Source organism: Diorhabda carinulata, chromosome 5 (assembly GCF_026250575.1).
Source record: "Diorhabda carinulata isolate Delta chromosome 5, icDioCari1.1, whole genome shotgun sequence".
NCBI lineage: Eukaryota > Metazoa > Arthropoda > Insecta > Coleoptera > Chrysomelidae > Diorhabda > Diorhabda carinulata.
The window spans coordinates 11,137,096-11,155,111 of record NC_079464.1 but is presented as its reverse complement, the minus strand read 5'-3'; the positions used below and the strand labels follow the sequence as shown (position 1 = coordinate 11,155,111).

Genomic DNA, 18,016 nt, shown 5'->3' with positions numbered 1-18,016 from the left:
AATCAATTTATCACTGCGAAACTTTTAGAATACGTCAGTTTTCATATAAAAAACACAAATAATGGTAGATTATAGGAGCTAGGACGTAAAGGCCGTGAAACTTCCTCGCTAACACTGTTCACCAGTCAGGTAGCAACAACATTGCAAAGTGAACTACCTGCCTTGGAGCTTTGCAGCTTACCTTTTCTAGCTTTAGAAAGCATGAATGTAATTACAGTATTATTTGTTTATGAATTGCCTCGTACTCACAAAGGAGCTGTTCCTCTGTGAAGAGGGAAATAAGAAATTATCTTAGTACCGGAGCTACCATATAGAAATACGAGTTAAAAGAAAATAAATTTTAAATTTCATTTGGAATGAAACTATGTCTGCCTAAAAGTAATAATAAATAATACACATTCAATGCTTCGTTTAACCGTTTTCAGCCAAATTCCTGTAATAAACTGAATAGTTATTAATAAAATAATACTTACCGAATATTCTTCAATTTTTAGCATGTTTTGTTTTGGTGATTCAAAACAATATTAGAGAGCTTTTCATACCAATTTTTGTGAGCTTTTAGTACGAATTTTATAAAGAGAAATTTTTATGTCCCCTTTTTTTACTTGAAAACAAAATATACAAATTCCAACATTGTTTTATGTATTTTTTTATGGGATGATGTTGATTTCTTTATTTTTATTGATACCCTCTTTTTTAATGTTCTCATTTGTATTTTTATTTTTTGCGGGGACACTTGTCTATTTTTTTTCTTATCATTATATTATATTTTCAACATACTACACAATTTTTACAAACAAAATTACCGAGAATCGTTCACCCCAAATTAAATCAAAAAAAGAAGATTCTCGACTTACAACTTTTACCACTACAGCAGTATACGAAATCTGTAAAAATATAAATAAAAAAAAATCTATAAAACGAAAATTATTTCTTTGAAGCAGGAAAGCATGGTATCTATTTCATTGTGACAACAAATATTTTAAATACAGTTATTTCCTTATAGGTAAATACTATAATTTCCAAAATTATACGAATAAATAAATAAATATAAAAATTGGGTAGTACGTATTTTCAAATCATGCAAATTTTTGTGTATAAAAAAGTTTGAACTTGAAAAAATGATCAAAAAGCGGCTTATTCAGAAAAAAATTGTAAGTGAGATTACAAACAAGTAAAATACTAATGAAAAGAGTGTAACAAAAACTCTAGGATAAGAATCGTAGATTCCTGGAATTATTGAAGACCAGCGCATTTGAATTTACCACTAGAAACTAGTGTATAATTAGGTTTCAAAAATTAAATGTCAAATGTCACTGCTTATTTAGGAGCCGGTACAATTTTGCTTGTGCGAATCGCTAGTAACCACCACTCTCAAGGTTTTTCTACCAGAGCATAATGAAGTTGCGCACAACACTTAATGTTTTATTTGAATTGCACTTCTATTAATAAATAATAAAGCTAAAAAGATTGAGTAATTTCATAGAAAAACATAAAACAAATGGTAGAATAAACTGAATGAATACCTTCTTATGTAGATCACAAGCAATGAATGATGAAAAAGCCCATATTATCTCTTTTACCTGGAAAGATTGGAGTCTGATGATTGATTCAAACAAAATTCCATATTTTGTGTATAGTTCTATGCTATCAATAACTGTTTTTATTTTTTAGTTAAAAACAGAAATATAATGTGAATAGTTTTTATATCTTTTCTTAGTCGAGCAATTAAATATATACTATTTCTAATATAAATATATATTCGGTCACCAATGATTATAATTTTTACAGTGTTCGTTACTGCTATAATAAATCTAAAAATAAAGATCTGTATACTATAACAAACATCTTTGTACATAAAATAGATGGCTACAAATAGCCAGTAAAAAACAGTCAAACCTATCGCTACCTAATCACATTCGACAGTTTCATACAATTAATATATAAGCGATACTGTCGATATGGTAAAAAAAATATTCTTTTCGACAAATGTCCTTTCTACTATCGTCTCCATGATCTGTCTTCTTCATCCTCATCATCGTCATCTTGTAAAAGAGTCTCTTCGGAAATCTCCGGACCCAACTAAAAGTTGAATCAAACACATTATTCAATTATTCACTATAAGATAGTTTGACTTAATTAAGATTGGGGGTTTCAGATGGTAATCCTTTCATTGATAAACTTTTTTTTAAATCACAACTTTATGATTCTTTCCATTTTGATAACACTGCAATAAACAGCTGTCATTTTCAAAAACTAACAGTTCCATCCTTCTTCAGTATTTAATCAGTATATATTATAAAAGCAACAAAAACCGCGAATTTAATTTTTTTTCCATTTTATAAAACCGAAAAAGGAGTAGAACATGAAGAATGAGGTCTTGACAACTAACAGCATAAAAGAATAATTCATTGTAGTTAAAATTTTTTGTCTAGAATAGTATTTTCAACTCCATTCATGCTTATTTTGAAGATTCACTGAGAAGATAAAATTCAAATAACTTACCTCTTCCTCTCCATCAAGAAGACTAGAATCTATTAATTGATCTTCGTCAGTCTCTGACAAAAGTACTGTACGGGTAATGGAACCACTACTTTTCTGTCTGGTCAACTGCTTGTTGCTACTCCAAGTTATTGATAAAGTTCGATCCTGCAAAAGAATAGATACCGCAGATACATTATTGATTCAAAGATGATGTACAATGTGTATATTAAGTTTGTTTATTATACTATCAAAGATGCTATTAAAAAAGTATTCAATAGAAAAGGTAGATCTTCACCTATGAAATTAAAGAAATCAAACACACACAACTATGTTGAGTAGCGGGAGCTTTACAATGTAAACAAAAAATATATTTTCTTTGATTTATTATTTCAATGTCATCTAGGTATTTTTAATATTAATTTTCTGCCATCTGTAGTAATTTTTACTAATTATTTTTTGGCATCTTTTGATAACCTTCCTAGAGGATCATTTCTACAAGATCTAGTGAATGTACTTGGGGCAGGATCATCTATATATTCAGTAGTTATCCATTCTTTTGTGATATCATGTGAAAACTTATCCTTGTTTTTTCGAATCTGCATTTAAAATTTGAAAAACTCTTCAAGATATTAAATAGTAAAGAATGAATGAAATACATAATAGCTCTTTTCTCCCATTTCTAAGTAAGACGAATAATCGAGGAGTATGATAAGTATTGATCAACACGATTAACACCATTCATATACTTGCTATAATTAACGATGCATATTTCTTTCCAAATTCATTCCTTTGACACCCAGTCGATATAATCATCATCATCATCATTCAGCCTTATCTCGTCCACTGCTGGACATAGGCCTCCTCCAAATGCTTCCAGTTTTCTCTGCTCTGAGCGGTTGCTACCTAATTTGTCCGTATTCTTTAATATCGTCAGTCCACCTCCAAGGGGGTCTTCCTGGATTTCGTCTGTCTGTTCTTGTTCTCCAATCTAGAATTCTTTTTGTCCATCGGTTATCTTGTATCCTTGCAACATGTCCTGCCCACCGCCATTTTTGTCTCAGTATTTGGTCTATGATATCTTTAACTCCAGATCATCTGCGCCATTAGTCATTCCTTATCCCATCCCTCATAGTGATGCCGAGCATAAACCTTTCCATTTTACGCTGAGTAATTTGCAATTTAAGTATTGATCTAGTTAATGTCAGGTTCTCCGCGCCATAAGTCAGGACTGGGAAGATGCATTAGTTAAAGGCTTTTCTCTTAAAGCCGATTGGCACATCTCCTTTGAACACATCTCGCAATTTATCAAACGAATATATATATATATATATATATATATATATATATATATATATATATATATATATATATATATGTGTCCCAGTGTCCCCTAGTGTCCCAGAGATATATATATATATATATATATATATATATATATATATATATATATATATATATATATATATATATATATAGGATGGGCTAAAACGTTAGTTTTAGCTTTCTGTGATATCGATTATTAGATAGTAATGAAAACCACCAAAATCAACAAAAATAGCAAAAAACACATAACAAATAGAAAACAATATATCAATATCAATTTGTTAAAAATTAGTTGAATAAAGGACACCATTTTAAATGTAAAATATTTATTTGGTACAGAACTTTTTACACTACCACTCTAGTGTACCTTCACTCTATGAATACGATAACTTGGTTATCGAAACACGTTGTTAGTGTTAGTGTAGTGGTGGTGTAAACAGTATGAATATCACCAACGGTTCCAGAAATTCAAATTTAGTTATTATCTTAAAAACGGAAAGGTTTCTGAAAAATGTTTCAAACGAAAGTTACTTCGAATTTAATTTTTTGCAAGTTTTATTTGAAAGACATGTTTACTATTCTGTCATTTTGATGCTCAAATTTGAGATTGAACTCTTTAAATAAACTTCAACTTCCAGTAATATATATACGCTAAAAACGACTCCCATGAGCACAAGGTATTTAAGTCTAAATCTCAAAATGATATATGTACATACATACCATAATAGGTAGGTATAGAAATTCGGCTGAACCTTGGTCAAATCATAAAAAAAAATCACGAAACTAATATTTCCGTCAAAACCTCAGCAACAAATTTTTTCGAGGTTACAATGCTTTCTTTTGAAATGAAAATATACAAATTCAAACATATATTGTGTAACTTAAAAGTGGTCATTTTAAACTGGCCCAGTCCCACTTTTAAACGACAGTGCCCGCAAAAGGGTACTAGTTCCTGACCTGCTTAAGATGTGTCTTGAAAAAAAATGCAACAAACCTGAAAGCATTGCCACTATACTTGCCAGAAATTAATCAATCGGATTTTCTTTATATTCACCACTTTTTCTAGTAAGAAAGTTCTGCCAATTATGTTTCATTTAATCATTACTTTATGGCCCCCCTAACATAATGCAATTTTCACCTACCTGGAAATTCTTCCCTTTCAGCAGTGCCATTTCTGCATCTTTTCTTGTTTTATAATTCAAAGTTATACTTGGTAGAGAAGAATCTACCTCATAATCCACAATTTCTCCATATTGCTGTTGAAAATTAAACAATAAAAATTAGTCCGGAACACCACAAGAAATTTTCTAATGTCTCTAATATTACATAACAGTGTGCTTATTACATACACTTGGAACATCTGGATTAAGGGCATGACACAACGTCAAGAACCCAATAGTTGTCAACGTGAAGAGAAATTAAAATAATGTTTCTTTTATTTTGGTAAAGAAATATTTGCTGTTAAATTGAGTTTTGAATATTAAATATAAACTACAAGAATCTGTTTAGAAGCTTGAGTTCCTATTATTAAACTATATTGTTCCATCACCAGAGGAGATTACATTTTATGTAAACCCAGTACATAATCTCTTTAGAAATTTAAACTTATCAAAACCGGATTTTATAATACTTAATACTTAAATTGAAACCAACAATTGCACATTGCACTACAGCCATAAAGTTTATTTTGTCCTCCATCAAAGCTGTTCTTCACATCCACAGCTCGCGATTCCAGAGTTCTAATGAACTCCTGCATATAAGATGGATTCAAGTTGTAAGATCATTGCTACTACAGGTTTTCTTGTCCAAAGTATAATGCAGCATTGCCCTAAAGTTATTCAGACGGAGTAGCTTGGTTTTATATATAATTATTATTTGAATTGTCAAAGAACCAAGACACTTTTCATAGTTATCAAGTATAGAAAGGCACTGCCTCCTTCTTCCAAAACTCTCACGGGAGCATTTTCCTACACTAAAGAAAAACTTGGGTCTAATAAAAGCGTTTTTGCTAATGTTCTCACGAGAGAATTACACAAATTAATTTTTAGAGCCAATCAGACATAAAAAAGTAAGAATAATTCTTCATGTACACTTTTTTATATAACTGAAACTTTAAATAATTGAATTAAGAACATTGTTTTTCTGCCAAACCGTTATGATTAAATAGTAAGTTATTAATAAGACATTTGAATAATTAATGTCACATCACCAGTTACCTATCCCATATGAATGGGAGAGTAAATGGGGATTATTATGCCATTTATTTGATTACAGTAAAAAAACAGGTATACCTTTGATACTAAATAGATCAAAATTTTAATTAATTTTGGGGATGTAGTAGATGGTGGTAGGAAATTACTTATCCTAATATTTTATACTAAGATAAGTAATTATATTAAGATTTTATATTAAGTATATTAATATTTTATAATCACTCCAAAATATGAGCTTCATAATCAGTTTGTAAAAAATGTACATAACGAAGTATGCTTATTTTTAGAGTGAGCTACCGTGTATACACAAGAAATATGATCTGTCAAGTTGTTTAGATTCAAGTTGTAAAAATTCAATCACAACTATGTCACATCATATTTGAACATAAAAATAATGACTGATCATGACAACTGGAAGAGAACTTATCTGAAAAATCCAAAATTTTATATTGGGTTTGTTGGATGTAGCCAATAATTTATTTTTTTTATATATTTTTATATCAAAATATTTACCTGGAAATGACTTAACACACTATCTTGTTCATCGGTCTCATATCCTGATATAAGAAGTCTTGTTGGTCGATGATCTACAGTATGTTTTTGGAAAGCAGTAGTAACAGCAGGTGCCGTAGCCGTCAGAGATGTTGTCGAAGGAGTACGATTTATGCTACGCACTGGTTTAGGTTCTAAAAATAATAAAGAAGTATTCGATTGGAAGCATTGAATGTCAATATGTAACAATGGATGAAACATGGATTACATTTAACTCGAAATCCAAACGATCATCATCTGGGTGGACTACAGCCTGTGAACCACGTCCGAAGCGTTCAAAGGCACAACAGTCAGCTGGGAAGGTTATGGCTTCAGTATTTTAGGATGAGCATGGTATATTGTTCATAGACTATCTTCAAAAATGAGAGTCGATCAATAACATACACTACATAGAGTTGTTGGATGGTTTGAATGCAAAAATCAAGGGAAACTGGCCTTATATGTCGAAGAAAAATCCACTGTTTCACCTAGACAATGCAGACACACTGATTCACAAGTTGAAGACGATATATGAATTAATAAATGAATGAATGCACTGATGATTTGCTGATCTCAAATGATCACCAATGAGAAATTCAGTTCAAATGAAGAAGCAATTGCTGAAACTGAAGCCTTTTTTGAGGCAAAAGACGAATCCTTCTACAAGCATGGTATCGAGAATGGGTTGGAATGATTGTATTGCTATTGAAAGAGATTACAATGACAAATGAAATCAATTTTTCACAAAAAAAATATGTTTCTCTCAGTTAGTGTTATTGAGTGATGTGTTACATATTTTAAATCAAATGGATCTCACTAAATGAGTAAATAAAAAAAAATTCGATTCTTACTCAAGTTATTTTTTGATAACAGGTGCCTGCTAACTATAGGAGCATATCTTCTGCCAATACCTCTCCCTCTCAATGGTTTGGCATTAGCCACACGGGCTTTAAGTTCCAATAATTTCTTTTGAATTTCTGAAGTATCCGCTCCTTCTTGTTGCTTTGTTATCAAATCCAATTCTGTATCTAACAGCTCTTTTTGAGTTTCCTCTTTGGTCTTCTTAACTGGCGTGGTATTTTTGATAGCAAGTGTAGCTGCTTCCAGATCTTTTTTAATTTCCTCTATAGCTTCTTGTGATTTTTTAATAGTTTCTTTAACAACGTCACGTTGTGGACCAGCAGGAACTAGAAAGAAAATAAAAGTTTAAATATGTCTCAAGAACAATAAAATACCATCAAAACGTCAATGTTATTAAGTTAGAAATAGTTTGATTTATATTGAAACACTAGCTTACGTTTCTCCAATTTTTCTATTAGAATCTTCTGCTGTGCCAATTGCTTATCCAGCAACTCCTGTTTCTTTTTTCTCAAGTCACTCTGTATCTTTAATACTTGTTTTCTTTGGACATCTTGGTTTTTCTTAACTTTCACTTGGGTTGCAATCAATTCCTGATTTTTCTTAATAGCTTCAGTAGCTTGTTGTTTACTCTCTTCTTTAGTAATAGTTTTCTTTTCTTCTTCAGGCCCTTGTGGGGGTTGAGTTTCATCAGCTTTGGGTTGAACTAGATTCAAAACTTTATTAGTATTGGGTACTACAGTGGAATTACCTCCTCCTAGACGCTCTTTAACAGGGCGCTGTTGTGCGGGAGGTATGTTCTCCTGTTTACCTTCACCTGTTCCCGCTGCTCCCGGAACCGCCGGTTGGACGTTATGCCAAAACACCTTAATAAAACGATTATTGAGAACTGCCTCAGTACTACGGTATGCAGCATTTGCTTCAGCATGACTAGAAAAAGTTATAAGAGCTGCTTCCGGATCACCTTCATACTGCACCTGCATAAAAATTATATTTTTAGCATCAATTCCTATATCAAATAAATAAAATCTTATTCAAGATCATATAATAGTGAAAAGGAAAGTCTAACCTGTATATTTACAATTTTTCCAAACTTCCCAAAATGATTATTGAGATGTGTTATACTATTTAATCCTTGCGGTACTTTCTTTAATTCTAAAGAGCAATTTTGCGGATTTTTATTTCTTGGACCTAGGCGATTGAAATCAAATATCTTTTTCTTGTACATATTTTCATGATCTACATTATTAACAAAATTCGGAGGATGATTATACATAGGATTGTAAGTTTCTGTTTGTTTGTTATCCATCACAGGTACTGGTATCAATTCACGGTTGTGATTTGGTTGAGGAATGAAAGGACCCATTGGTGGAACCTGCTAAATAAGAGTATATGCAATGAAGTTAGACATAATGGACAGGTAGGTTATTAATACAATTATGATAACACATAATTTTTATACTTATTCAGATATGCAGATATTGAATATTTTGTGTTCTATAAAAATGTTCTGGAGATCTTACAAGAATATTATAGAGCCTAAAATTGGCTACAAAAAATTCTTTTTATTAACATACTGATTTTGTTTTCATTTCATAAATGTAAAAAAAAACTTCTAAATTCTCTGAAAGCTATCCAAACAGTAAATTAAACCCTTAAAGCATTTTTGAAAAAAACAAGAATACATATACTGAATTATTGCTAAACACATTGAAAAATACTTACTCTCATGCCCATAGGTCGGGGTCCTCTAAATCTTCCATCCCTCCACATATGCGGAGCTTGAGGGTTATATGGATTGTCAGCCCTCAAAGGCATCCTCTGATTCATCATAGGATGACCTGGAGCATTGAGAATTGGATTTGGTACAATTCCAGATGGTACAACAGGTGGTGTACCATTGGGATTGTAAGTTAAAACTCTTGTTAAAGCAGTATCTTCTAGTACTACAGGATCAATTCCATGATCAAATGGACACATTTCACCACGCATACAATACCCTTGAAGAAAAGATTATTAAAGTATACTGATTTAGCATGTTATTTTCTCTAATAATATAAATTTTAAAGTTAGCAAAAAAGTAGTTCATATTAACATTAAATGTATGACACATACCTTTTTCATCAAAATCCCTACATCTCTTTTTCCCAGGTGTAGCTACAACAACGCTAGGTAAATTCTGAGAATTTCTCATATCAGTATCCAATATTTCTTGTGACGGAGTTGCGGGTCTAGATCCACAGTCTTTGTCCTTGGCCGAATCTCTACGATCCTTCTTTTCTAACGATCTTGATCTACTTCGGCTAATTGAAGTTCTATTATTTCTATATCTGCGAACATATATTTTTACGAATGATAAAAGCTTCTCAATACTTTTGTTGAACAAATGTAAAAAAAATGGCCCTTATAAAATAAAAGTATCCTAATACACTTAACTTCAAAATGAACCTTCTCAAAATAAATATCATACCCCTGTAGAGTGCTAACCCCTATTTCACTGGACAAAAACAATTCTGTTTGCCAGGGGTTCATTACTTAAAAGGAGAACTGAATAAAAATAAATTTACAACTTTTGGGTCTTATCGAATTTTATATAAGTAAATATGTACCTATAGTAAGGCACTTTCTTAGATTGTGAAAAATACTATACCAGGACAGAGTCACTTATAGAAGTGGAAAGCATGTGTGATTACAGATTTTGTGGAAAATGAGATGAAACACGAGTTTATATTTTAAATTAAAATATGGAGTGATTTGATCAAAATGAACTCAAAAATGAAAATAGAAGCTTGCCCAGATGATGTTATTAATACCAGAAAAAATAATAGATATAGGCATTTTAATCGTTTTAAAGATTTTGTTTCAATTTTCTTTTTGTATATTTTTTCAACTTTGAATTCCATAGAATAGGGAATGAAATTAAAAAATTATGTGAATAATACATTTTTGCCAAAATTTCGAGAAAATATGATATGATTATGAAATTAATATGAATTAAAGAAATTGTAATATAAACTCCTGGACAAAATTAACTCGCCACTCATATTTTTCTTGATATTCTTTGTTTATTGATAACTTATTGCACAACAAGTAGGCCATGGATCTTGTTTGACAGCCATGGACCTTGTTTGACAGAGACAGTTGTTATTCAAGTTGTTAGTATCACATATCTTGTTTTGACAGTAATTCGTATTAAAGTTTTAGACTAAAACTGTGTTAATATTTTCTTAAAAAGTGCTGATTAAAGCAAATTTTCTGGTAGAGACAAGCTGTGTTGATTGTAATTGTTTTTATTACATGCACGTTTGGAAGTTAATTTGGGAGTATATCAGGTAAAAAAATAAACTGTCAAAGATATTTGTTAATGGAGGAGGCAGTGCGAGCATTCACTTTCCTAAATGAAGGATATTCAATGCGATATGTTGCTGGTTTGTTATGAAGCATGAGTCATAGTGAGGTGACATAATAAAACGGGTTTGTAGCATCGAAAACCAGGACAACGGCGAAAGCGTTACACTAATCAAATTAATGATTGTTTTTTAAGACAATGTCCTCTCAAAAACAGGAGAGTCATCAGCAATCTGCTGAAATAAATTATCAGATATTTGAAATATCAATAGATAGACTTTTACATGAAATAGGATTAAGCAACAGTCAGCCATTAAATCCCTTGCTTACCAGAGAACACAAAGTTCAGAGATTAAATTTTGGAAGACTACGCCCAGAATTGGACCATCAGTGATTGGAAATGGGTTCTGTTCTCATATAAAACTAGAGTTAGCCCTTAAAACTCCAAATGGACGTGAGCGTGTCTGGCGAAGGTCCATTGGTCCCTATATTTACGAGATCTATGAATGAACAATATTATTTAGACAACATTATTATTGAATATGTAATGCCTTTTGCTCGGTTTGTTGGGTCTAATTTTTTATAAATGCAAGACAACACTCGTCCCCACGTGGCTAGACAGGTTATTGACTACTTACATGATGTCAATATCACTTTATCATAGTGGCCACCTAATAGTCGGGATATGAATCCTATAGAACATCTATGGGATGTCCCCCTAAGTTCCTAATCACACCAACTCATAGAGGTCGCTATTGAAGAATGTGAGAATATACTGCAAGCTTTTCCTGAACATTTGATATCAAGCATGCCGCGAGGCATGAATGCAGTGATAAGAAGTAGAGGAGGTTTTAGGGTTGACCAATAAACATTTTTTCTCATTTACTGATTTTTTTTTCAATTTGGAGGTATGATTGCTTATTTATGCATTTCTAGCAAAAACAAACTTTTATGGAAAAAAAGGCAAATTAAGGTTAGTAGGTGTTCATTATTATTTCAATGTAACTTAGTTTTATTCTGTGTTTATATTATCAAATTCTACCATGTTAAGTTCGTTAAACTGTTCAAAAAATAGCTGCACTTTTTAAATACCCAAGAAAAATTAATTATTAATCTAACTCACCTATTCCTGTGTGAATGTCGAGGACTCCTTGATCTCGACCTCGCTCTTATGGGTGATGGCGTTCGAGACAACCTTCTCCTATCGTACCTCCTTGGAGGGGATTTATTTCTCCATGCTCTTGGCCTTTCCCTTTTTTCCCTATCTATCCTGTGTTGTTCTATACGTTCTCTGGATTTTTCTCTGGATCGAGATTTCTTAGCTCGGTCCCACGATCTAGATCGAGACCGAGTTCGATTTCTTGAAAGAGAACGATGTCTAATTGGAGATCTTCTACGAACTGGACGATCTTCTCGTTCCTATAAAAAAAAAGAATATATCTAGTCACATGAGTGGTCAGGTTGCCATGTATTTCAAAACTCCTGATCTTTACTATTATACTTCATTATCAATTAGATTACAAGAATGTGAGAAAGAATGTATAAGCAATTATCTACTTACAGCATCTGAATTTTTCTTAATTTCTCTTTCCCTTCTAAATTCCAAATCTTTTTTTGCATTTCCATTCACAGTTTCATTTAGGTTAGGTAATTCACTTGGAGGTATTATTACTTTTGATTCCTTGATTGGTTCCTTGCTGATAGTTTTAATGTTTGGATTAGGAGGATTGGTATTTGGTATCACTGGAGAATTTATATAATCTTTTGTGGCTAATGTTTGGAACACTAAATCAACAAATGGTCCAGTCTCTATAAATAAAATAAAATAATTAAATCAATTTTTAATATAATGCTTTGAAAATCATCTTACGAGGATATGTTGAAAAATTCTTAGCCTACTATAGAACCAAACAAAATTTCAATGTCAAAATATTTTATTACTCAACATATTCTCCTCTTAATTGGATACATTTATTACAGCAAACTTGCAACGTCTCTAGACCTTAAAAAAAAAGTTTCTTCTTGCTCTGCAAACCAGACCTCCACAGCTTTTATTACCCCCTCGTTGGAAGAAAAAGATGATAGTCGGACAGAGTCAAATCTGGTGAATAAGGTGGGTGTTCTAGTAATTCAAACCCTAAATAACGAATTTTTTGCATGGCAACATGAGATTTGTGTGCAGGGGTGTTGTCCTGCAAAAACAAAACACGTTTGGATAGCTGAAGCAAAAACTTTTCCAGCAGATTTTTGGACACAAACTTCTTAGGTCTTGGAGAAACAGAGTGTCGCCATTCAGTCTGATAAAATCATGTCATGGACTGCATCGATATTTTCGGGGACTGACACAGAAACTGGCCTTCCAGATTGGTCAATAATCTTTAGTGGAAAATTTACCTCTTTCGAAGCTTGCAGTCCAATTTTTCAAGGTCGCATACAAAGGACATTGATCACCAAGGATATTCAGCATATCTTCATAAATCTGCTTACCTCTTAACCCTTTCAAATACAGGTACTTGATGGCTCGATACTCCAATTTTTCGATTTTTACAATTTCAGTGGACATCTTTTTTCTTTTAATTTATTACTTCACTCTGGTTTACTTTTTTGATGTCAAACTTTACACTGACACTTCTAATAAGTTATTGTACATAGCTATGATAACGCAATATTTTGTTTATGCATAGAACTGGTCTAGGTTAACTAGATATCAATACATCCTCATATAATTTACAACAATTCTTTTAGAAACCGGGTCATTCCATATCAAATCAACATAGGGAATAAACCTGACCTCCTCAGAATTTAATGAAATTTGGTATAAAGGTTGTTCATATAGGAATTAAAAAATGCTAATTTTTTTCTCAAATATCTCAAACAGTTTAAAAATTATGGCGATATTTTTAATTCACCATAGCTTTTCTCCTAATTGAACTAGAGATTTAGGAGAATTGTCATTTCACTCAGTTTTAAGTTCTCTTTTTGTGATATAGTATTTTTGAATAATAAAATTAAAAATTTTGATTTTCTCAAGAAGTGTATTTTGGAAAATATTCAAAAAATTCCTATAAAAAATAATATACTTTTAGTAAGTGATTCTAAAAATATCAAAGTGGACGGATAAAGGGTTCAAAGTTAAAAGATAATTCTAAAAAATAGTGTTTTGTAAGTTTTTGTAGAATTTTTATTAAATGAACCCTAACCTTATTTATTACTGAAGATGGTAATTATAGTCATAATTATATAGCTTTATAACTATACATTTTTAAAAAACAATCAGCAGAGTCTGATACAGTCAAGTTGAGACAGACTCACACTCAGTTTAGGGACTAATCACATGCGCACTTTCAACATAGTCGTCCATGGAATGATTAGTAGAGCTGGAATGGCATTTTTCCTCTACTGCCCATGGAAAAGAGCCATATGATGGTGTTGAGGGCACAGTAAAGAGGCTTGCTGCCAAAACAAGCCTACAACATACATATGACGACCAAAACCTATCCAATTTTATGAATGAGCAGTTGAAAATTTATCTGGCATTAATTTCACCTCCTTCATACAAGAAGATTATCTTTAGTCTGAGAAATTTCAGAACAACTGTTTCAAACAATCAGTAAGTATTAAGGAAACACGGTAATATAATGCTTATAAACCTGCAAATTCAAGTGTAAAAAACTACAAATGACAGAAGTTAGTGGATATATGACCAAAAGTGGTGGCTGGCATATGTGTTAGATGAGAATAATGAAGAATATAATCTAAAAGTAAGTTTTCTGCATCCTACTGGTCCTTCATTGAAAATTTTTAAAATCACTCACCAAAAGTTTATTCTTTTTATAGAATTTTTTTAAATATTTTGAGTTAATCAAAATAAAAATTTTGAATTTGATTTGGCAAAAATGAGTAAAATGAGACCACTCCCATCTCTCTAGCTCAATTAGGAGAAAAACAATGACGATTTTAAAATATGTCGTAATTCTGAAACAGTTAAAGATAGTTGGAAAAAATGGCATTTTTATAAATTTCTATATGGAAAATCTTCATACCAAATTCTGAGGGGGTCAAGTAACTTTTTTTCTTTTAATGTTTAGATTTCGTATAAAATGACCCAACTGTCATTTTATATCCTGTTCCCAATAACATTTTTAAATATAATATTTATACAAACCTCCTTCTAGGAAAACATCCAATTGTCCAATCATACTTTTTCGAAGCTCATCTTCAGATTTATCTTTCTTTATCAAGGCTATAACATATTTGGCTAATGCAGCAGGATCAGCCTCACAACTAGAAATAAGGAATATAAAAACATTATTTAGTCAACAATATTTCTTACAGTAAAGTCTTGATTTACCATTCATTCAAGAAAAGTAACACGGAAGATGTGGAATTTAACAAGTAAAGGTTCTTGGTAGCTCAACTCAACCAAAAAAGGATTAACTATATAAAGTATATGTGGTACTGTGGAGAAATTATTCCTCTTTTTTTACTATTCATAATCAGACACAAGTGACCATAACTAGTTCTTCTGGCAGGTGGCAGATCAAATTTATTTTTCGATATAGTCAAGACCAGGGTTTGAAGTTGGGTCTTATTCCTCTAAGCCACTGCTCATACACAGAATGAAAGCAAATTTTATACTAACTCATATATAAATACAAAATGAACTTTATTTATAGTCTTAACGGACCTTAATATAAGGTTATTTTTCATTATTTACAAATTTATATAGTTTATAAGGGATATAAATGAATTGTGATCTGCAACAACTGATCTAATCCATTTCTGTAGTCATCTTTTTCAGTTTATGTTTAGTTTGAGCTACAAACAGTTCTACATTGAGATTGAATATGCATGATGTTCTCTCCCATTTTTAAATATGTTAGCAGCCATTTATTCTATTTTTAGATCATATTTCTCTCCCAGGTTAGTCTTTGGTGGTTATCTTGTCACTTCTCATAATGTCTCCTTACCTCATTATGTCTTCAACTTACTTTCATGACCTTATGTATTTTATATTTAATTCTATTTATTTGTTTCCTTTGTTGGTTTGTTAGTATCGGGGTTGTTTCTTTTTCACCAAGCCTCATATTTTGAAGCGACAGATTAATTTTGGATTTTCCTTTACTACTCTATAGCTTATTTGTCTTTGTTATTTTCACTTTTCTAAATATTTCTTACATAACTTTCTTTTTATCCCTCAAAAGCTTCTACCAAAAACTATTTTTTTCACGTAAAAACAAAACATTAAAGTTAAGGTATTAAAAACCAAATCATAATATAGACCAAATACAATATGTAGTTCATTAGAAATGTAAAATAAAAATAAAATAGGAAATATTTCATTGCAATTCAAAGTAAAACGATATACCAATAATGAAACATTTAGATTATATATTATTAACCGTGTAACATAAAACAAAAGTTTTTCAGGTTTGCAAGCGTTAAGAAATTTTTATACACCCACTTTACTTTAACTATAAATTCTTTTAGTGTTCACCCACATAGGTTAATTTTTATAATTTGGTGTGAGAATGAGATTCTATATAAAAATATTGTCATAATTATCTGAACTAAAAAAAAATAAAATGGGGGTCATCTTACATAGGCCTCAGAACAGCTGTTAACCATGTCTTAAAGGCGTCTATTTGATCTACGATCATGGCGATATTTAAATTATTTGTTGGAAATGAAGTAAATAAACGATTCTACACACATAGATTTTATATAATTTCGTTAAAAACCGATACCACAATCACAATCATGAAACTTTCCTTTGAACGTTTAGAAACACTGATCCCCAACTGAAAAGGAAATGAAATATGTCTGTATATACAATTCAATGCCTCCAACTGCGAAATCGAAAGTTCCTAAAAATAGATAATGGGATTTAACAAAGATCATTTCAGATTGGTTGGAAAGCATATAGAATCTAGCAACGAAAGAATTTCGAGCCTGAGGTGGAAAGAGGCTATTTTTTCCAAGACAGTTTTAATGTAAAATTAAAGTTTAAATAAACATAACAAATTAAAATGGCGATTTTAACTAGATACGTAATATCGAAATTCTCCGAAATATGTATGCTTTAGAAGACGGCTTTATTGCTAAGTTGTGATCTTGATGATTTTATTAGGTGTTGTTTTCATTAATCATATATAGATAATCAATTGTATATATGTGCTATAGACGGTTTCTAAAGATTTATTCATGGCGGGACATTTACATCTAGATAAGAGAAGTAGATCCAAATTCTTATAAGATAAAAAGAGATCGCTATCCACCCCCTGATAATAATTCAGTGTCGTATCATTGATGTTGTAGTAGCTAGAATAATGTAAAATAACAAATTCAAAATTAAAATATTTTTGTATTGTATGTTTGTTTTAACTTACTACTTTACATTATGTATTAATTTAACCTTAATCCAATTTAATACAATGTTCTTTACCCTTTATTTTGGCCGTGATCGCAATTACAATCCTATAAAACTTAAGACGCAGCGCCCCTATCGAATCAATCTGTCAATCTTAAAATTTGAATCGAATTTACTTTTATATTTATAAATTAGATGTATATCATACCCACTTAATAATTATCCTGGTTTAATCGGTAGATTGTTAAATGTATATTTAAATGAAATATATGATATACCATTTCATGAAAGTATACCAAATAAAGCTTGACATGTGTAGATATTTATTTGTGGTATATATATTACTCCATACAAATTCTAATTGAACTCCAATTACATTCACACAAAATTATTTGAATGATGTACTGACCTACCAAATACCAAGGTAGCCCAAAACGGCGAATATTCAGTCGACTTTTTAAGGTCATCACCATTTTTATGAATATCGTGTGGCAGTAAAAAATTTAACTCAATACATGTTTGTAGAGCAGTATTCTTGTAAAATATTTCATGCTTTAGTATTTGTTTAGTGTTTTATATTTTTTGATAGTATAGTTAACACAGCAAAAAATATTCAGTGAGTATTAGTTTCATTGATTATCATAAATGATATCCTTTCACGTGTGGTAATCGTTTAACTATTATTAGTATGTATATTTCCGCAAAAGTAAATATTTATTACGCCAATAACAAATGAGAAAACATAATACTGTGATATGGTAATAAAAGCATACGTATCTTATGAATCCAAAAAGGTACAATGTTTTATTCAGTGTACACACTAACGTTAGTACGTTGAATGAGCAAAATTTAAAGTATTTCAATTTTTTAAAACGATAACTAAATACAA

General features: G+C 31.1%; 1 protein-coding gene across 4 annotated transcripts; it reads right to left on the bottom strand.

Annotated features, from left to right (window-relative positions):
* Window positions 1–583: 583 nt before the first annotated feature.
* Window positions 584–16,605, bottom strand: LOC130894142 (zinc finger protein swm). Of its 4 annotated transcripts, none has more exons than XM_057800748.1 (14): window positions 16,359–16,603; window positions 14,923–15,041; window positions 12,319–12,566; window positions 11,881–12,176; window positions 9,525–9,739; window positions 9,135–9,409; window positions 8,479–8,784; window positions 8,221–8,386; window positions 7,849–8,115; window positions 7,403–7,738; window positions 6,534–6,706; window positions 4,950–5,063; window positions 2,506–2,649; window positions 584–2,082 (listed from the first exon to the last, which is right to left on the bottom strand). In XM_057800748.1, exons 1-14 carry the CDS (start codon window positions 16,415–16,417, stop codon window positions 2,002–2,004), a joined length of 2,799 nt encoding a protein of 932 aa, XP_057656731.1. In that variant the 5' UTR covers window positions 16,418–16,603; the 3' UTR covers window positions 584–2,001. The 4 variants fall into 4 exon arrangements, with proteins under 4 accessions (XP_057656731.1, XP_057656730.1, XP_057656728.1 ...); XM_057800747.1 differs by having other exon boundaries at window positions 8,479–8,787; window positions 16,359–16,598; XM_057800745.1 differs by having other exon boundaries at window positions 7,849–8,386; window positions 8,479–8,787; window positions 16,359–16,605.
* Between the last annotated feature and the right edge of the window lie 1,411 nt (window positions 16,606–18,016).